Below are 22619 nucleotides of genomic sequence, written 5' to 3' on the forward strand. Positions count from 1 at the left end.
ACGTTAGCAGGCATGACTGAATACAATATATTCGAATAGCCGCAAAATTTTCGTAAACGTCAGACAAAAATCAGCTAAATGCAAAGCAACAGCTTCTTTCCTTCACAAACGATAAAATTAATTGTAAACCAGAAATATATTCTAAGCCTGACAATGCTAATGTCATTTATGACGTTTATGAACATAACTTCTGCTACGATCGTTCGATCCCAAATCTGACTTTATGAACATACCTAACACAAGTTTACGTTAGGTAGACATTTATGAAAACACCCTTCTTCTGGTTTACCATACTGGTATTTTCAAATATTTAAATTAATTTTTCGAAACATAACGGTTGGAAAGAGAAACGATGCCATAAATTATAACAACCTAAGTAGCTTCTAGCCGATCCAATTATATTTTTTATTGAAAACAAATATACCTACCACCGAACGCCAACGGAGATCGCGTGCTATACTAATTAGTTTGAACAGCTTGTCGTGTTGGAAATCAATAAAATGTGGCAAGCAAATATAGAACGTTGTTTCCGTTGTTTTCTTTTGTAGCTATGTTTTATTCAACAACTGTCTGTGAATTCTGTGGATTAATAAAAATAATAGTTGTTACCTTAATCCAACCAGTGCAGTGTCAGATGTATTCAAAGAGTTTATTATGGTTAATTCAATTTGTTGTCCCATTTGTACTCCTCCAATTGCCTTCTTTAATTGACTGTAATCCCAGTCCCATTGTTGGAGGTCGGATTGTTGAGTTTTCTGGTTGGTCCATAAAATAAAACGATACCAATTCTTTCTCAAGAACGAGAATGGGGTGTCTAAATAAAATCGCTTAAAAACAAAGAAATTTCTAGGTTCTCCTACATAGTTTCCCTGCAGGACCGGAAACAGTTCGACAATGGCTCTGTTCAATTCAAGCACTTTTGTGGAGGAAGTCTTATAAGTTCATCGTGGATCTTGACAGCTGGACATTGTATTCATTACAAGTGAGAAATATCTACTTTTATGAATTGTTTTTGTGTTGTCAATAAAATTATTTGTTTTAGGAAGCCCAAAGAAATTGTTGCACTCATCGGGGTTTTAAACTTAAAATCAAATGACGTGGATCGTCGTGAAATCGATGCTTTCAAAGTGATGGATTTTGTTCCGTGAGTTAAAAGAACGCGGTGCCTTCTGTCTTTTCTGTCAGTAAAACTGATGCCACCTATTTTCAGATCAAATTTAAAAAATGACATCGCTTTGGTACGCCTAAAGGCTCCAGTTTCGCTGTTGACGGAAAGTATATCAATCGGAGTAGTTCCGAGAGTGGGAATGAAAGCAAGTCGAAAAAGTAATGTACTTTTTTATTAAGAATCATATTGTATTTTATTTTTGCTATAATTTCAAAACAAACAAACCTAAATATGTTCATATAAAAAGAGCCTTGCCAAGTAATCGGATATGGAGCTGATAAATATGGTGGCTTGATTCAAGACAGTTTGAAGATTGGAGAAGTTTATGCAATTTCTAGGCAAAGCTGCAAACGGATATTGGGGAAAATTATGGCACCTCAGCAAGGTGATTATACTGTATGTGGACTTGGTGAATCAGAAGACAGTTGTCAGGTATGATCGTAATGTATTTTGTTGAGTGTTTTTAAATGTGCTCTATTAATTAACAATCGTACGTGTTCAAAAAAAATAAGGGCTCAAAATAAAAGTTTCAACAAAAATTAAGAAGTGAATGCAAGATTTGGTTGTCGAGAAATTGATGACTGGGAATTTAAATTTTAATATTTTTAAGATCTGGGAGATTTCCATATTGTCTGAAAAATAAAAAAAAATTATACGAATTTCTCGCTTGCTGTCAGAAATAATACTCTATCGCAAAATTCAAAAAGGTTGAAAAATGTAAAGCTTATTTGATTGCTAGGTGAGAATGAATATTAAATTTTGTGCATATATATTTCAAACTCCTGCTCCTTCTATCCGTTTAAGAAAATTCTCAGAAATCTTCGAAATGTAAACTACTGTAACATTTACTCGGTTATCCTTTATTATCTCAAAAAAAACATTAATGTGATAAAAAAACAACAACTTTTGAGAACAAAGTATTTATTATGATTGGCCAAGTTCGCGTTGTTGTAGGTTCATCGGAAATATGGAAAAACATTGTTAACTGACAACATTACTCGAACACAGGAATGGTTGAGAGTCACTAGGCCCTGGTTCTTCATGGACTGTTGAGCCATTTTTTTTATTTTTAATTATAATTATTATTAATTATTAAAAAAAAAAACTCGTTAAGCCCTAAAAACAAGAGATAGCGTTTTAAAATCATTAAAACTAATCGCTGGAATTTTGTTGACAGGCCGATTATAAATATCATTGAAAATTTCTGTCATAACAACAAAATTTCCTTTTGATTGGAATCAAGCATTTACTAAATGGAATCAAGCATCTTGAGGCTAAGTTAAGCATATATGATTGGAAGACCTTCCAATATTGGCTGTACTGTCAGAAGTCTTCCAACAGTATCTTATTAGGAGTCAAAACATGCCAATTTTCTACCAATTAATAACTGTAACACTTTAAAAAACAAAAAAAATTGGTAGAAAAAAATAAAGCAGACAATAACCACAACCTTGTAAAATTTGTTCATGTGTCCCATGCTCCTATCCTTTTCAATTTTTTTGTATAACTTAATTTTTTTGTTTTACCAAACGTTGACTCATTGTTTCTTTTGATTTTCATAGTTTTGGAATTCTTTCAAACTCTTGTAAATTTGTGTTGTCGTTTCTAGCTCAAGAACTTTCTTCCAATATTTAATTAGTTAGCTGAATTATTTGAAAATACAAAACAAATGGGTGCTTAGACAAGTATAAGTGATTGCAAGAATTCGGTCAATTTTTTGAAAGAAAATGGTCGTATTCACAATGCTAGTGGCTACGTAGTAAATGGATTCTGATTGGCTAAATCTTACTTCTAAAGTAGTTGAAATTTCCCTTCCGATTTAGTGTAAAAAATTCGGCTGCAAAGTTAGTGGACAATGATTTTGACGTTTCGGAATCAGCTGTTCGGTAAAGACACACGAAATAAATAGTTCAGTATTTAAATTCAAATAAAAGTCATTCAAATTGTGTCTTAAATTTGATTTTATTGAATTTAAAAACACAAAAGATAAGTTAAAGTTATCAAATCACAAATGTTTCTTATCTTATATATTTGCATTTGTCAAGAATATAACAGTTCTAGATTGACTAGCTTTGTAGTGTAGTTTTGCATTCACAAAACTTGAAGTTGAATTTTGACTATTTAGCCACTAGCTTTGTGAATGCGACCAATATGCCGAAGATCTATAGCCAATTTGTTTTCTGTCACTTTCTATAGAGAAAATTGGGTGTTTGCATTGTTGTTAGAAAACTGCTTGAAATGTTTTACTAAAAACCTGCCAAAATTGAAAGACCTTCGAAGCGTGTAGCTTAACTTAGCTTTAGGCGCCAGTTAGGCGCCAGTTAACTTTTCAACCGGACCAAAGCTGCAAGACTAGCCTCCTGGACAAATTCAAGTAATGAATCGCTGAACTTACTATTGGACACTCATTTTCCTGGTAGTTCTCTTACCGAAACTTGCAACAGTTTTATACGTTCAAGTTCAAATTCAACATATCCACAAGGTCTAATCACAAAGGATAAGCTACAATGGGCTCTCAACAGCTTCAAACCATTTAAAGCTGCAGGACCAGATGGTATAATACCAGTCGAATTACAAAAGGCTTCTGATATAATTGCACCAATCCTTGAGGCAATTTTTACCAGCTCTCTTTACCTGGTCCATGTTCCCTCGGCATGGAGAAAAGTTAAAGTTGTTTTTATACCTAAAGCAGGTAAATGCTCCCAAGTCAATTCTAAAGATCTACGACCTATAAGTCTATCATAATTCCTTCTTAAGACCCTGGAAAGATTGATTGATATCCATTTAAGGGCACGTATCGATACAAGACTTCTGTCTTCGTCTCAACATGCCTACTGTAAGGGTAAATCGGTGGAAACAGCGTTACACACTTTAGTACGCACCATCGAATATTCCCTCCATCATAAAGAGTTCACTTTGGTTGCTTTCCTTGACATCGAAGGTGCCTTTAACAACGTGGACACATCTGCAATCACATCTGCACTGACATCTCTAAATGTATAGAGTTCGCTTCGGGAGTTAATTCATTTAATGCTTACTAGCAGAATAAATAACTCAAAACTGGGCAACTCTTCTAGCAGACGATTCGTTAGTAGAGGGACACCGCAAGGTGGTGTTCTATCCCCTCTCCTCTGGAACCTAGTGGTGAATGAAATCCTAACTAGTCTGGATGCGGAGGGTTTCAGAGTGATAGCCTATGCTACAGCAGTTTCAGGAAAGCATCTTAATATCCTAAAAGAACTCTTACAAAATGCCTTGGACAGACTAATACTTTGGGCTGATCGGTGTGGACTGGGTGTTAACCCACACAAAACCGATCTCGTCTTATTTTCGAGGAGATACAAAATTCCATTTGTCAACCCTCCCTATATTAAAGGAATCCAATTAAAATTTTCAGACGAGGCTAAATACCTGGGTCTTGTCTTAGACAAAAAAACTAAATTGGAAACGCAACGTACAGAAAAGAGTCAAAAAAGCTACTGTAGCGTTCTTTTCTTGCAAAAAAGCTATTGGTAATAAATGGGGTTTACAGCCCAGAATTACGCATTGGCTATACACATCGGTAATCAGACCGATTTTAACGTACGGTGTGGCAGTATAAGTTTAATAAAGTCCAACGTTCAACCTGCCTGTGTATAAGCGGATCGCTTCGCACGACCCCGTCTGCAGCACTGGACACCTTGCTCTACCTTACACCTCTTGGCATATTTAGCAAACAAATAGCTGCAAGCTCGGCTATTCGCCTCAATGCTTCGTCGCAGTGGACTAACAACAACATTGGCCACTCCGTAATTCTAAGGTACTTAGAATCAATTCCAAAGCACACAGACTACACCATCCCCCAACTACAATTCGACAGGAATTTCCAGATTTCTTTACCTACCAGATCTTTTTGGGAGGATAGGGCATTCTTAGAGGATGAGTCAATCCACTTTTACACAGATGGCTCAAAAACCAAAGAAGGGGTTGGTGGTGGTGTGTACTCTGAACGACTGATATTAAGTCTCTCATCCCACCTTCCCAATCATTGTAGCGTGTTCCAGGCGAAACTTTTGGGCGATTAAGGAAGTCTTGTCTTGGCTCAAAGAAAACGTGATATCAACATCTGATATCCGTATTTTCTCCGACAGCCAGGCCGCTATCAAATCTCTGGACTCAGTCTCTACAAACTCTATAACAGTCCATAACTGTCGATCATCTCTAATGGAGATGGCGCAGCAGTTTAATATTCACCTATGCTGGGTGCCGGGCCATAGAGACATTCCAGGTAACTGTAAGGCAGATGAACTCGCCAGGAACGGTACAGTACAGCCCATCCTACCACATTTGGCAAGTACTGGCATACCAATCGCTACTTGTAAACTGCTACTAATGCAAGACGCTGCGAGGAGGGCAGGCACCAGGAGGACCAACATCACCACGTGTCAAGCCACAAAAAACTTCTGGCCAACACTGGATTTAAAACGTTCAAGGTGCTTGCTCTCTCTAAGCAGATCACATATAAGCTCGATAATAGGTGTCATAACCGGACACTGTCTAATAGAAAAGCACGCCACGAGACTAGGCGTATTCTCAAATGACTTTTGCAGAAGCTGTATGGACGAGGAAGAGGAAGAAACGGTTCTTCATCTTCTCTGCACATGCCCTGCTCTAGCTCGAAAACGCAAGAATTACCTAGGAGAATTCTTCTTTAACGATCTAAACGATCTAAATCATATATCAGTATAATCAACCTCTCACGTTTCGTAAGGGACTCTAACTGGTTCCATTGAGCTTAGGAGAGATGTAACGAGACAAGAGTTATATCTAATACTTCTTGTTGATTTTTAATAACGAAGGTTGGTTCACTACCTACATTACTTACTACCAGAGAAGTTGTTAATATATAATCAAAAAGAGGCTCATCGCTGTTATTTATATCGGTGCTACTCCACGTAGTATGGTGCGTATTGGCCTCGCAGCCGATAATCTGGTTGGTTTTGCGTCTTGTTGATTCAACGACCGACTTCTCCATAATGGTACCAGGCAGTGGGCCTTGGTGGTCGTAGGACCCCCTACGTCTTGCGACACAGCCTTCAAAGTGGGTTGGGGAGGCTCGCATGAAGCGGCTACCTCATCTTTTTTTATAAACGCGGAACGTGACTGACTCGAAACCGTATCTTATCACTCCCTTTTCTCGCGCCAGAGAAGCCACAGAGTCTTTATTGATTACGATAATCGCACTTCGATAGAGACCCTTTGGCTCCTCCAGTTTCGCGATCTTCCAGTCTTGACAAGGGAAGTCTGGATTTCTGATCTTGATCATTTCACTAATGTCGTCTGGACATGAGGGTTTTTTTCGGGATCCATGCGCGAGCTCTCGGCCTGCAAGGAATATCTTCCTTTGCAAGGACCTCGAGTTTTGAGCCTGGCCAGACTTCGCTCAGCATGCCGACAGCAAGTGTTTCGAGATCGCGTGACCTCTGATCGTTACAAGCGATGAGTTTGACATGACCTTGATGCCAACCGCCATCGCTTGTTACAGGCGGTGTACCCGGATGCTCTCTCATGACTTTGAGAAAACCAGCCAAGAGCTCAAGTTTCACCATCTGCCAACGGTCAGAGGCAATCGGACCATCAATATTCCTCCTATCAATGACCGCGACTATGATCTTTTTGTGCTCTTTAAGTACATCATTTAAAGGTTTAGTGAGAGGTACTCTAGCCATGTTCGGAGTGCTGGTGTTCTGCACTTTGGGCTTTTTAGGGACGGGAGTGGACTCCTCCAAAGACCTTTGTTGCTTTGACGTGGAGTCGTAGCGACTAGTTTTGTCTAGAAGGGATTTAGCCTACTTCTGCCTCTTGCTAAGGATTACTTCCTGGGGTGTACTCTCTTTGGTAGTAGAAATATCCCTTATTCACGAACTTTCCACTACCGACCTGAGGAAGCGTTTACGCCAATGATACATTCTGTACCGCACTAGAAGATGGGCAGTGACTTGGCACAAGCCCTTCTCCGATGTTTGGCACAGGAGTAACGACAGTCGACGTTGCCACCGAACTGCCGCCCGGTGTAGCTGGAGTACCGGTACCGGTTTGACGTTTTTGCTTTTGGTTTTGTTTTTGCTTTTGTTTTAAATTATTCATTAGATTTTCAAGAGTAGGCGAAGGGGGGTTCATCTGTGCAGAGATTCGCTTACACAGATAAGGCTAGCTAATCCGGAGGTCGCCTGGTATCCAGATACTCCATTAACGACTGAGCTATTTTTAGAAATTGGGCCCTCAGCCTGGCTGATCATCGGCACAGGTCGTATAACACCTTAGATCCAGCCCAATTGGAAAATTGAAGGGAGGGATATGTTTTGGAAAAGGAGATATGAACAGCAATTGAGCCTTAAGCGTCCTAGGATTGAAACAAGGTATTGACAGACAGTGATACACTATACAGTCAGGGAATAAGGAGCTATCAACCAGCATAATAGCACAAAGCCGACGTAGGAGGCGGTAAGGATTGGGAAGGGGAGGCCTTTAGTTTCAGGACTCTTGTGGAGAAATAATTCCCGAGAATCATTGACCATACTCAGCTTCTACAACTCGACAAGTTCGACGCTTAGGTAGAAGAGATTTTTACTCTAGCCTTAATCAGTAAAACTTTGAATGATGTGATCGGAACAGTAAAAAATTGGGATACCAACAGTAAAACGAAATGGATTTTTGTTTGGCTTTTGTCATCTGTTCAGTAAAGTAAAATTTCATCGTTAAACAAATTAAAATGGATTTATTGAGATCTATTCCGACCTTGATAGAGCAGCGTGCATTCTCCATCGTCATTCTGCACAAACGGATAAGTTTGACAGGGATGCCAAAACTAGACATTGCTTTGTAGAGCTCTTCCCTATAGATGCTGTCATACGCGGCTTTTAAATCGATAAAGATATGGTGGTTATCGATTTGAAGCTCCTGGGATTTTTCCAAGATCTGCTGTAGTGTAAATTTTTGATCGATATTGGACTTTCCAGTTTAAGTTAGTTTGCTTTGTTTATTTTCACGAACTGCCATTGACATGTTCGGGTGACCATTTTTTAAATAAAAGCTAATTAGCAGTTCACTTGTTAGCAAAACTCTAGAAAATTGCTAAAAATTTAGCAAATTGCTTACTAGTAAATTATTAAGCCCTTAACAAAAAGTTGTTTGAAAATTAAACCATAGTTTTTAAAAAGAAGATAAAGGATTAAAAGATGAAGAGTTTCCTTCTTTCTAAAAAAATATACTTTCTTTTTCAGGAATCTAGACTATCAGAACGAAAATAACTGGGATGCGCCTACACTGATAAATTTATATCCGTGCCTGTCTGTCGATTTTTCTAAAAATTTAACAAAATATTAAAAACAATTTGAAGTCTCTTTCTATGATATTCGTAGACCATTACCTATCAACTTTTTTTTGATTCTGTATATGCCCGTGTTTTTTTTAAATAGTTGTCAATTGAAAGAACAAAAAGTTAGTAACAATATTTAACGTACATATATTGAAATAAGTTTGATTTCCATATCTGTTTTTGTTCCCGACATTTTTAATCGAAATCCAATTTTAGCAGCGTTTTTAAAACATATGTGTTTACTTAAAACATTATCTTACCTTAAAAACTAAATTTTGCATAAAATGAAATAGCTTTGAAGTCAATACCATCATTTATTTTTGAGATATTCAATTCGAATATCAGTTTTTAGCAATTTGACGTATAGATTTGTATTTATCAAAAAAAACTGTCCATTAAATAAAAAAAAAATTGTGTTTGTTAACGGTCAAAACATATTTAAGGAAAATTAGTTTAATTGCAATATCTTTGATTTTGGCCAAGATATTCAAATGGAAAATTAATTTAAATACATTTTATAAACCTTTTTGAGGTTTTTATATTTTGTAAAAATAACCTTACTTAAATTTTTTCTCAAAATTTCACCAGATGTCAAAAACGTTATATTGTTGCATAATATTATTCTGGAGGTAGTCACATTTATTGTAGTAGGCGTTTCATTTGAATGACAATTGTCACACAAATTGGTATTGCGAAGGGAGTTATAGTAGCCTTTTACTTAGCGTTACGCTACTTGACATTTGGCGGTTAGTGGAATCCAAATCTTTGATCGAAAAATGTCACTCCCATCGCTCTTGTAGCTGTCGTTTTAGTTTCTTTTTATGACGAATAAAACACCACTTTCTGTCGTCGAAAAATTGTCAAACGCCTTGTTGAAAATTAAATAAAAATGGAAGTTTTTCTAACTATTTACTGTTTGTTTTAGTGTAATTAATTTTGTTTTTACTAAAGGGTGAAAGTCGCGAATTCAGGTGAAATCAAAAGACTCATAGAATTAATCCTTCATTAGCAATACATTTTATGAGAGGTGCCCCCGAAACAGAAAAAAAAAACAATTGGGAATCCGTTGCAAATACCCTAAATTCCTTCGGGGCAATGGTTAGAACAGTGAAGAAGTGGCAAAAGGTATAGTTTGAAACTTCATTGACTATTTCTTTCTTGGGCTGATCTAAATGGTGTTATTAGAAAGGGTTCCAGGGGATAGCCTTTATTCAACCTAATGCTGTTGTATTAACAATGTTGTTCTTGTTGTTTGTTGGTGCTTGAATTCTTATGTGGCTGAAATATGCGCATCCAATTACTCCCGGAATCCTAGCTTTTAGCTTTTGCTTTCCTTTTTTCTTGGTCCGAATAGTGAGCATGTATCCAACGAGGGCAAAAGTGCAATTCCATAATTTCAAGGATGGGGCACATCGTTGGTTGTGCAATGCCCAAATTGTAGTCATTGCCTACAACCTTCAGCAAAAATTCGCAATACAGCTGCAAGCTTTAAAATTAGTGGCACCGATAACATGCTTTGTCTTTTCGGTACCTTGTCTTGCAGTTCATTCAAAAGACAAACAAAGATGTCTTATTCAACCTAAAGAACATTGCGCATCTGAAATAGAATAATAGAATAATTAACCAAAGAAATCATACTTTTATGTGAGAACATCATGTTTAGGTACTTATTTCGAATCTGGTAAATCCGAAGCATTTCATCCATCGATCAATGATTTGATCTCTTTGCCTTTCTCTTATTAAATTTAGTTTCTTACATTCGTCCACCCTCTCCTGCACATTGCTCACGTCAGTTAGGAGTGTTATTCAACAAAATAAACAGCCTTATAATATTCATTTGGATCCTTTTATTTTAATTTTGCTTCAAACGAAATTTTATTTTAATTCAAAAACTTAAATTTGTTCTTGTGTTAATCAATTTTTCATAGTCAGCTGTTTATGTGGAATGAGTGTGGACTGAAAATGACAGCGTTTAAAGTAAAGTAATATTCACATGAGCACGACCAACGACCAACGAATGAACGAATATTCGTCGATTTTGACGTTTCTTTCACATGGGAGTTTTTAATTCGTCGCGAATGAAGCCACAGCCGAACATCATTCACCACCGAAACCAAAACAAGAATGATTTTTTAGGTTAAGTACGCGCGATTATTTTATTCGTTGCGAGTGTGGATAATGTGGAACGCGAATAAAGTTTGACAGTTCGTATCAACTATAATTTTTTTCGCGACGAATAAATTTGTTTTCTTAAATTTATTAATATATTATAATGAAAAGTAAAAGTATGTATCATAAATCAAATGGAAACTATATTGCTATCGTTTTGTTAAGAATTTGTGTGGAAATATGTCTTCAAATGTATATAAACTCACATTTTGTAATTCATTCGTCGTTTGTTGGTCGCGCTCATGTAAAGACTACTTTAAACGCCAAGAAAGTGATTCGCCACAAAAAGTGACAAATGTCGTTTAAATAAAACGCCTGTTATAATAATGGTATATATTTTTGTTGATTAAAGGGATATTTTGAGTCAACCAAATTTTACATTTTAACTTGCGACATATAGGAACTATACAGTATACATATGTATGTGAAGTTTTGCATTCGTGCAAAATTTCGAACTCGAGATTTTAATCAAACATGATATTACGATGCTAGAGAAGTCGAAAAAAGTGGGTCCCGCGATTCCGTCCGGTCTGTTTTGTCTGTCTGTCCACGCTCCTACAGCCTAAAATATTGGGTCGATTGAGTTTAAACTTGGAAGTTAAGGCTTTGCGTAGATTCGCGTTAGGGGTTTTTTTCATTTATTTTTAAAAATCAAAACTAACAGTGGCCCCATACAATTTTTTTGGTCAAAAAATAAAATTCGAATTTTCTCGAAAACAAACTGATAGTTTTTTTTTTAATTTACTCTAAAATTTTATTTTTGAGCTTGGCTTCTTTTTATAAGAAAAACATATTTTTGTATTGCTCAGGAAAGGTACCGCTGGTAGAACCGTTATTTGGTTTCTTAATTTTCTCAGCAACTTATCAACCGATTTCAATAATTTTTTTTGAATAAGCTCTTATATTGCTTTAACAATATTTGATTATCAAAAGTGCAATTTTTTATTGTTTGGATTTAAAAAAAAAAATATTGAAAAACATTTTCGTACGAATTTTAAATGCAAAGCTAATATTTACAATCACTAAACAACTGCATACCAACATTATTCTTAGAACAATACTGAACAATTTTATATATAAAAAAATAATTAAAAAAAAACCGCTCTAACGATTTTCAACCATTTTTTTTTTTTAAATCGAAGGTTTTTCGATTTATAAAATGGCATCAACATTTTTGAAAAAAATAACTTATTTTTCAGGTAAAATGTTTGAATCTGAAAACAGTTTTTTTTAATTATTTTAACTGCATTAAATGTAACCCCCTCAAATCTTACTAGATGAAATCCTATGCATGAGCCCGAAAGATCGCATTGTTTTGACAAAATTGTAATTACATTCCTATTTTTTATCCAAATTAATGCATTTGGTACATATTTACATATGTATTTTAATAACCATCAACCATCTTTTTAAAGTCTCTATGAAGAAGTAATATCTTGGAACCTTTGTATATACGACTTAAAAATATTATTCTTTTACTTGCCTTCGCCTAAATAAAAGAATAACTACAAATAACGTTATAATCTTAAACATGGCTTTATCTATCTATCTGTATAAAGCTGAGCACGCCAATCAACTATTCTTTATCCGTTTTAGACACCTACCTAACTACACAACCAATAGGCCATCGCTTTACAATTTCAACATACACATTCTTCCTCTTTCTTATCTTCAGATAATTTACTTTTCATCCCTTTTCTTCTAATATGAAATTAAAATACAGCTATTCAGGGGAAAAAGGTTTGAACGAACTAGTTAAATACACGAACAATAGTTTTCGTTAAGAACTTATATGGAAATGACACCGCCTAAAGCATCTAATTCAAAGGCAAACATAAACCCAGTTGGCAATATGGCGATCAGCGAATTAGACAAAATGCTGCAAAATTCTTTGGGTAATTTGTTGGATATAAAGCTGAAAGACGTAGCGACTAAATCCGACATTGAAGGAATAAGTGCTGAAATTTCTGTATTGAAACAAAGCAACGCTGAACTAAAGACTCAACTGAACAAAATGGAGTCCCGATGTGTTTTGTTGGAGAAACAAGTGGAGTTGCTTGAAAAAAAATCAAACGAAAAGAATGTTGTCGTTCATTTGCACCCTACTAATAGCCAAAACGCAGTAGAGAAAGCGAAAGAAATCTGTCTTGATTTATTGCAAACAAACAACTCGGATAAAATAACTACAGCAAAACAAATCGGAAGATCAGCGACAAATGTAATTGTTGAAATGGCGAACAGAGAAGATGTTTTTCGGATTCTTCGAGCAAAGAATAAGCTACAAAACACCGGCACAACAATTCACAAGGACTATCCAGCAGCGGCGAGAGAACGAAGAAAAAGATTAAACAATCTGAGAAGAAACATCACTTCAAATAATAGGGGCATTAAGTGCCAAATTAAAGGAGAAACCCTTTTGATTGATGAAAACAAATTTTTTTTCGATAAAAGTGGCAAAATAATTTCGGACGCAGAAGATGGTTTGTTTACACTTAAACAGCTGGTTGGTGACACATTTGATCTGACAACGCTGGAAGACTGGAATAATGAGAAGTCAACAGAAGACAACACCAGAGCTTCTCAAACTTCAAGTGGTGTTCACACGAGACATGTTTGATTGTAATGCCGTCTGCCATAAAAATAGTTTAATTAAAATTAGAAAAAATGAAAATTGTTTAGAATCTTTTAATTATACAATACTTTCTTATAATGTTGCAGGATTAACCAATAAGACTTTGTTTGTAGATTTTTATGAATTTGTTAATCAATTTGATTTTGTTTTTTTATATGAGACATTTATTATGGAAAATAATTTTACGAATTTTGAAAGTAAATTTAAGAATTTTGAATTTAAATTAGTTCCAGCTGTTAGAACACAATCAAGGGGAAGAGCTAGTGGAGGTTGCTTCTTCGGATTAAAAAAAAATCTTAAAAATATGTGTTGCGAATTTAAAGTATACGAAGGCGTTATTTTTGTTGAACTGTTTTACAAAGAAAAATGTTTCCGAATCCTGCCGACTTATATCAACTGCAATCAATGGAATACAGATTTTGAACAACTAGAAGGTGTAATAACTCGAGGTAAAACATCTAACTTGCTGGTGGTGGGTGATATGAATGCGAGGACAGGAAGACAAGCGGGAAATGAAAATGAGATCCTGGGAATTGAACGAAATTCGAAGGACATTATTGTTAATGCAAGAGGACTGAAGCTTATTGAACTATGCGATACATACGGTTTAAGAATTCAAAATGGAACTAGCTTATCGGATACGAACGGAGAATTTACTTTTGTTGGAGGACAAGGTAGCTCCGTGATTGATTATAGTTTGGTAGGTAGTGAATGGAATGAACTGATTGTTGATTTGGAAATCCATAATGTACCTTACTCTGACCACTTTCCAATCGCCGTAAAATTTAAACTTAATACCAGAGAAGCAAAGGAATCGAGAATTATGAATACCTTATTGAAAATAAAATGGAAATCGAAACACAAGTCAGAGTATCAATTGAGATTAAATAATGCACTGATATGCCAAATAACTTACGATTTACCTCAGATAGAAGAGATAATCAAAGCATCTTACTACACAGTTAACACCAACACTCAGCGAAACTCTTCGGCACCATGGTATGATGCCGACTGTAAAAAATACAGAAAATTATCGTTTGGCTGGTTAAGAGCGTATAGGACTTCAAATGAGGACTATTTCAGACACCAGTATTTGATGGCTAATAAGGCGTACAAAGAAATATGTAATAAAAAAAAGGCTGTTTTCTACGAAGCTGAATCAAGACGATTAGCGCTATGCAAAAACTCAAAAGATTTTTGGAACTTGGCAAGACAGCTGAATGGCAAACGGTTTTCAATCCAAACGAACTTGAGTCCAAACCTTCTGGCAGCTCACTTTGAGAAACTGTTGAATCCAGTACATGAGACACCTTCGGTGGAATACGCTATACCAGCCTATGAATGCGGTGTTCTTGATGCTACAATTAGTTACCAAGAAGTAATATCAGCTGTAACGAAGCTTAAAGATGGAAAAGCTGCAGGTTCGAATGGCATATCAGCTGAATTTTATAAGTATGGGACACCAGAACTACTCACAAGGCTAACTTTCATATTTAACAATATCATGGAAACCGGGACTATACCAAATGAATTCAAAGAATCGATTATTTTTCCGATTCACAAGAAAGGAAACATGGCTGAACCAGCTAATTACAGAGGTATATCGTTCCTAAATGCTTCATACAAGATATTTACACTAATACTACAGAAACGATTCAACGAATGGATTGATAGCGACAAACTACTGCAGGAGTACCAGGCAGGATTTAGAAGTGGATATTCAACGATCGATCATATTTTTACCCTTCGATGTATGGCTGAAACATTCCTTCGCAAGAAAAAGAAGTTATATGCCTTCTTCGTCGATTTTAGAGCTGCTTTCGATATGATCGATAGAAAGGCTCTATTTTATAAGCTATATAGTAAAGGTATGTCATGCAAGTTTGGAAGAGTCATACAGAATCTCTACGACGACACAACAAGTAAAGTATGGAATGGTGAAGCGCTTTCGGAAGAATTCAAAACACAATCGGGAGTCAGGCAAGGTTGTACATTGAGCCCAAGCATGTTCGCATTGTTCATTGATGATCTGGTTGACATTCTGCCATGTGGAGTAGAGTACGCGGGGATGATAATAAAACTATTGATGTTTGCAGACGATATTGTTCTGTTGGCAGCCTCTTCTGAATCATTGCAGTTGATGATTAACCGATTATTCGAATACTGTCGGGTTTGGAATCTGATAGTTAACCTTGACAAATCCAAGATTTTAATATTCAAAAGTGGAAGAGGCCGCAAATGTGCAAACGAAAAATGGCATTATAATGGAGAAAATATAGAGGTTGTAACGGAATTCAAATATCTAGGAGTTATTTTCACGCAAAACCTGAGTATGGAAAAACATCTGAAGGAAAAATTAATGAAGGCAAAATGTGCAATCAGTGCTACATGGAATAGATGCTTTCATAACAAAAGTATAGCACACAGCAGTAAATTCAAATTATTTGAAGCGATATCAGCATCAATCCTTTTCTACGCAGCTCAGACATGGGGTACAAGGCAGTACGATACGGTGGAAAATCTTCTACGATACTACTGCAAAAGAATCTTCCAGCTTCCACGTAGCACACCTAACTACGTTATCATGTTAGAAACAGGAATCTCGCCATTGTTCATTCGAACATTAAAAATGCAAGTGGATTATGTCACGAAAGTCTTGAAGATGGATGATAATCGACTACCTAAAATAGTAGCTCTTGAAGTCATAAGGACAAAGACAAGTTGGTGCGCTGATTGGTTGGAACTTGCTTCAGAATGTGGGATAGTCTTAAACCTGTGCAGTGAAGAATTAGAAACTTCGCTTTATCAACTCATTGCTGCAGTGGACTTAAAACATCGTGATAAATATATAAATGAGGCAACAGGATCTATCTACAGACAACTATACAGCCAATTGAATCATAACCTGGAGGAGAAAAATTATTTTAGGGATGACAATAGTACAGCCGAGATTTCAATGATGGTAAAACTGCGGAGCGAACTTATGCCACTGAACTACATACCTCATAGAGATGATTTACCCATTGTGTGCTCTTTGTGCAACTTAGGTGAAAGAGAAGATAATTTTCACTTTATGGGTAAATGTCCGATCTTAAGAGAAATCAGAAGGGATGTATTCGGAAGTGACATGTTGACACAAAGCCAAATTATACAACTGCTTAACAATATGGATATACAAAAATTATACAAATACTGCAGGCTAGCTCTTCTCTACAGAAACAAAATCATAAATGAAAGCTTCTAAGATAAACTAATTTTTTTTTTTTTTTTATAAATATATTTTGCAAAAATACATACGAATTGTTGCTCAAAAACAAATTTTCATATTATGTGAATTTTTCATGTGTTGTCAACTAGGCAGACGGCAAAATGCCATGCTTTTATGTTTTTGTAAATTAGGAATTTAATCATTGAAAAAATAATAAAACCAATCTAAATCTAAATCTAAATCTAAATCTAGTTTTCGTTAAGTAGCTTACAAGTATTTTTCATTTCCGGGATGAAATGTCCTAGGATGATTTGTGTCTTGAGATGAATCGCGCGGTTTTTTTTTTTGACAAATCAAATGGCATTTATATCTTTGAAGACAAACTTATTGTACAGGTATATTTTTTTAAATCTCTTTTTTAAACAGACTTTTTGCATACAGGAGTAAGTTCCTGTGACCCAGTCGTGCATTTTATTTTCTTATAAAATGCCACCCTCTCAATTGGGTAGTCCTTTTTGCATTTTATGATGTTATTATCTGTAAAACAAAATAATTTTGAACGTCGAACACACATAGATATCTCTTCAAAAATCTTTTATTTAGATTATATTCAAAATGTTACAATTCTCAACCCAACAAACGATTATATTAACTTTCTATGGGAAAACCTAAGCAATAGGCATTCATTAATAGTGTAGTAAATGACAAAATTACGAGTATCTATTTTTTCTTATGTTATGAGAACTCATAAGAGTACATTTATACCTCTTAGTGATAAATCTCTTTCTTATTCGAATATTCTTTAAAGAAGTTTCCCAAATGTACGTACTTCCTTGATACTTATCTAATTATTAGTTCAACTTTCCAAAAAAAGTACACTCTGGCGTATGGGTTATTTTTTTGTATGATTTTTTTTTGTTTTAAATAATTTACGCTAAATTGAGCGTTGCGGCTCTAATAATTCTTAATTTAATATAATTACGCTGCTAATTGTTTATGCTTTGTAGGACTACTTAAAAAGATTTATACTCCGTTTGATCAGGCCATAATTTGTCATAGTGTCATGGCTCCCCCAGTTCTTGAACGCGTAAATGAATCTATTTTTGTACTCGTACTGCGGCGACAGTTCTTAAAGATCTCAACATTCATTAATCCGCTGGTCCGGATGGTATCCCCGCTTTTTTTTGAAGAGATGTTCTTCCGCGCTAGAAAAACCATTGAGTAAGCTTTTCCATCAATCTTATTCTTCTGGGTTCTACTCTACGAGTAGTTGGGAAACTGCATTTGCTCAGACAATCCCAAAAAAGGCGAATCTTCTTCTCCCAGAAATTACCGACCGATAGCACTAACGTCCCTTCTTTCTAAGGTCATGGAAACGCTGATTAAATATCAGCTTAAAAAACATCTTGAGGAAGAGAAGTTTCTTATTGACCGGCAATATGGCTTTCGTGACAATAGGTCCACTGGTTTCATCTCACTGAACAGTGGCAAAAATCTTTACATTGTTTTGGAGAAAGTAATATTATTGCACTTGATATTTAAAAGGCATTTGATAAGTCTTTTATCGAAAATATGGTATTGACGAATCTCTTCTTCGTTGGATTAGACATTTTTTTTTCCAACCGCTTAATTTGAGTTGCTTTTTACGGATTCAAGTCTAAAACCCATAAAATAAATGGTGGTGTACCCCAGGGCTCCGTTTTGTCTCCGACCCTATTCTTCATTTTCATAAATAATCTCCTATCTGCTACTTCTAATCCAATACATTGTTTCGCTGATAATAGCACTCTTAGCTTTTCATATTCGTTTCCAGACTCACAACCTTCCTCTTCGGATGTGGAACTGAAACGGCAAAATAATATGATTAGCTCATTAAATTTCGAACTAAACAGTAATTTACAATGCTGTCTTGCATCGTTAAAGCGAGATAAAACCTCCGTGCCACTATCTATGAGTGGCACTTGCATCAGTGAAACTGAAAATCTAGACATCCTTGGAATGTGCATCAGCAACCAGCGATGTCGCCAAAAATGCCGCAAGATGTCTAGGTTTTTTGAGACGATGGAAGAAATTTTTATCTCCGTCTTATCTGGCTACAATCTACAAAAACTATATACGTCCGAAACTTGAATATAACGTTCATCTCTTCAACTTATTTAAGCCTCTTGGACAGTATTCAAAAAAAGGCTTTTAAATTGATTGGTAATATGAACATCATCAACTCGATTACGTCACTCAGACGTCGCCGTAATGTTTCTTGCCTCACGCTTTTTTGACGTTATTTTATTTGTATACTTAGTGAAATAGCCAGTTGCATTCCTCCTGTTAAACAATTTAGCCTTAATACCAACGCTTCAAGGAATGATCATCAGTTTACCCTTGAGCCCAACTTCGGCCATACCATGAAGTACAGAGATTAATTTTTTAGCCGTACTACACGAATTTGGAAACCCTTGACACGATCTAACTTTCAATATCATTGCAATGTTCAGGAATTCAAATCAATGTACACCAACACAACACCTCCTATCCAACCCCTACCTCTTTTCCTAATACTCACACTGTGTCTTTTGGTAGATTAAAGATATATACAACTCTTTTAGTGTCCGGTAATTATAAAAAAAGTAGTTTACAAAACTTTTATCCGTCTAAAACTCGAGTATGATTACCATATTTGGCCAGGTGCCTCAATACTTGAGTCTTTTGGGTATAATTGAAAAAGAGTTCTCGAAATGATAGGCGATCGTTCTTTTACTGAGGCATGTTCTACTTTTGAACACCGGTCCAAGGTTTCATGTCTATCGAAGTCTTATCTTATTGTAAGAAAAGACCGGCCAGACTCCACTCAAGGCATTAATTATAAAGCCATATACAACAATGAATTGCGAAAGTTCAAGACGCTAGAAGTTTGCGTTGTATGCATCTCTCTCTCTCAAAGGAAGCGGATGTATATGATTGCGGCTTATGCGGCTGGAGCTCCGCAGCTCACTTACTTTGCATCAGAACTTGAGATTGTTTTTAGGGAACTTAAACTGAGCTTGGAAGAAAACTATTTCATCTTGGCCGGTGATTTGAACGCAAAACATGAAGATTGGAGAAATCAACATAGTAATCCCAGAGGTAAGAAGCGGCTCCTTTCTGGATCTTGCTGTACGACACCAGATTGACAGTAACAGACAAAGTGGGTAATCACCCTCGAAACTGCTTACAGACAGTCGAGTACGACAGTGATCCCTGCGGACTGGCTGCTTTAGTGCAGATTCCGAACGAACGCGTGGAGTTGCAGGAATACATTGCAACGCACTCTTACAATTACAATCACCAACTCCCTAGCGAGAGAACTTTGTTCGAGTGACATGGCCGCACCAAACAACAGAAACCTGGCAAATACAGAAATTAATCAACATTTACAACAGATGGACTAAACAATAAAATGAACGATGGAACGGACAATTCCAAAGTACAAAGAACGGAACCAAATGAACTCTTACAGAAAAGTGACTATTGACGCACTGCGAAGGCACACTGGCTTACTGACAAGACTCAAAAACTTGTACAGACGACTTACAGGCCCACATTACTTGGAGGTTAGGACACTGAAGTCGTCAATAAAAAATGTCAATCTGTTGATTAAGGAGAACTACAGGTTATCAATTAACAAGTACTGGGACCGCAAGATCCAGTCAGTTAATTCGAGTGACCCTGGTATGTTCCCCAAAATCAATAAGATATTCAGGAAAAAAAACGATAATGACCTTCCGTGTCTTAAACTCCAAAGAACTGAAGAGAACAGAGACGTGCTGAGGACAGCGCAAATAGATCCAGAAGAAGCCATCTTTGACGATCACTTTTATATAATTGAAGATCCGAAGGAAAAAGTGGAGGCGGTGGGAGCTGCTTTCCAGCAAGTGTTCAAGGTGAATGTTAGCCCCAACCACGACCTGGAAAACAGATCCCTACTTAATTACTTTTACCTTCGAAATGATATGACACAATGGTGATCTGAGAACCGCGGTTTGATGCGGTTCAATGACGATTCCTTGGCAAATGCCATAATCGCCGAACAAACGGGACCAAGTCCCTTGTTAGTGACGAAGGTGTCGATGGTATATCCAACGTTGTACTAAGACATTTACCGATGGAAGCAATTGATATTTACACCACACTCTTCAACAATGCACTGAATAATGCATATTATCCAATGCATTCGAAGACCGTCAAATCTTCGGTCAATAAGTCTTCTTCCGAGCATCAGCAAAGTTTTCGAAAAAATCATTAATAGGGCTCTGACTAAGTGGGCTGCGGACAACAAAATAATTCCATGTAAACAGTTCGGGTTCAAGGCGGGCCATGACAAAATTCATGCTGCGTCTAAACTCGTTTCTGATATCCAATGGAATAAATCAAAACAACAATGCACAGGTGCTGTTCTAGTTGATTTGGAAAAGGCCTTTGACACCGCATGGTTAGAGGGTCTTTACCTAAAACTGAGCAGGCTTGATGATATTCTTAACGGTAGAAAGTTTGTTGTCAAAAGTGGCAATGCAACTTCTACCACAACATTCTCAATTAAAATGGTCTCCAACAGGGAGCGGTGAACTCGCCGATTCTCTTCAGCATTTACACCAGCGATCTGATAAGTAGTCTTACAAAGGCAATTGCGTACGCCGACGATCTAATTGCGTACAGAACGGCCCGAAAGGTTGAGGTTATTAGAATTCTCTTGCAGCGTGATTTCGACAAGATTCAGCGATATTGCGACGACTGGATATTGAAAATAAATGTCCAAAAGTCAGAAACAATTCTTAATTCTTTCGAAAGACATACATATAAATGCTGCTCTGACCAGGGCCAGAGAAGCATTCGCTCTGACGGAACGGCTGTTTTTTAGCAGTCGGCTTGACCACCAGACCACCAGAGGCATTCCTCTTTTTAGACAGATGCGGTCTGATACAGGATCGATTGACAGTTCCACTAATCTACGATGAAGAACCGTGGATAGGCGACTCCCGTACAATCGGGACGTCATGGCACAAGGGGGAGCAGAGCTCCTTCGGTTCAGTAGGCTGTTAGATATTTAGATTTGCTGCTGTGGTTGTTCTAGTTTTAAGTAGTTTATAGGTAGAATAGGTAGTTTAAGTTAGCTTTAAGTTTTATATTAAGGACCTTATTTTAAGTAAATATAGAAAAGAATGGATAATTAGGCTAGTTTTATGAATTTTTGTCTAGCTTTAAGATAGGTTTACGATTATTTTCTCTAGCGAAATAGCCAATTTCATTCCTCCACTCAAACAATTCAACCGTAATACCGGTACTTCTTGGAATGTTCATCTCTTTACCCTTGATCCCAATTTTGGACGCACTGTTAAGTACAGGAGTTCTTTTCTAAGCCGCACTACACGAATGTGAAACGCTTCTAATACTACCATATCCTATCCTCCTTTCCTTGTTGGTCCATTGCTTGTGCGTGTTTTGTTTAAAATTAAAAACTGAAAATTACCGAAGACCTTTAATCAATTATTTATTTCAGGGTGATTCCGGTGGACCTCTAATCTGTTCTGTCCATGGAAGAGACTATATCTTCGGGATTGTATCGCACGGCATAACTTGTGGTCAAGCTGGCGTGCCAAGTATTTATACGGTTACAATTCCCTACAAACAATGGATAGATAAAATAATTACAAAGAAAATAAAACAAACAACTTAAACATTGCATACAAAAAAAATGTATTTAAATATAACGTACATAATACAATACATAATATATTTTTTAAAATATTTAGTTTATCGCTTTTTGTTTTCTTAATAACTTAATTTAAGTTTTATATCAAATGAACAGAAACATGCATAATATGAGTAATGAGATATTTAGTACTAATAATTAATATAATAATTAGTTTTCTTCAGAATCCTTAATTGAATCTTTATCGGATTTATCTTCTATGTGATCCAAATTACCGCTGCTCGTTTCGGGTAAAGTGAATGTCAAAAGACTTGCCAGCAATACACAGCAACCGCAAATTGTTGTAGGAATGTACCAACCAAGAATACCCTATATTATGAAAGATGACGTTTACAAATGTCA

The 22619-nt window shown here is 36.3% G+C and overlaps 2 protein-coding genes across 2 annotated transcripts in view; one reads left to right on the plus strand and one right to left on the minus strand.

Moving 5' to 3' along the window:
* The first annotated feature begins 465 nt into the window (after nt 1–465).
* Nucleotides 466–22312, plus strand: LOC129939821 (chymotrypsin-like elastase family member 1). Its single transcript, XM_056047982.1, has 6 exons — nt 466–758; nt 841–982; nt 1043–1144; nt 1211–1326; nt 1416–1600; nt 22065–22312. The coding sequence occupies exons 1-6, from the start codon at nt 551–553 to the stop codon at nt 22239–22241; spliced, it is 930 nt and encodes a 309-aa protein (XP_055903957.1). The 5' UTR covers nt 466–550; the 3' UTR covers nt 22242–22312.
* LOC129939819 (organic cation transporter protein) overlaps nt 22238–22619 on the minus strand; it is a 34807-nt gene continuing 34425 nt past the window's right edge. The window contains exon 10 of the mRNA XM_056047981.1: nt 22238–22586. Coding sequence (XP_055903956.1) covers nt 22428–22586 — 159 coding nt within the window. The 3' untranslated portion in view covers nt 22238–22427. The remainder of the gene's footprint in view (nt 22587–22619) is intronic.

This window comes from Eupeodes corollae, chromosome 1, assembly GCF_945859685.1.
Source record: "Eupeodes corollae chromosome 1, idEupCoro1.1, whole genome shotgun sequence".
Lineage (NCBI taxonomy): Eukaryota > Metazoa > Arthropoda > Insecta > Diptera > Syrphidae > Eupeodes > Eupeodes corollae.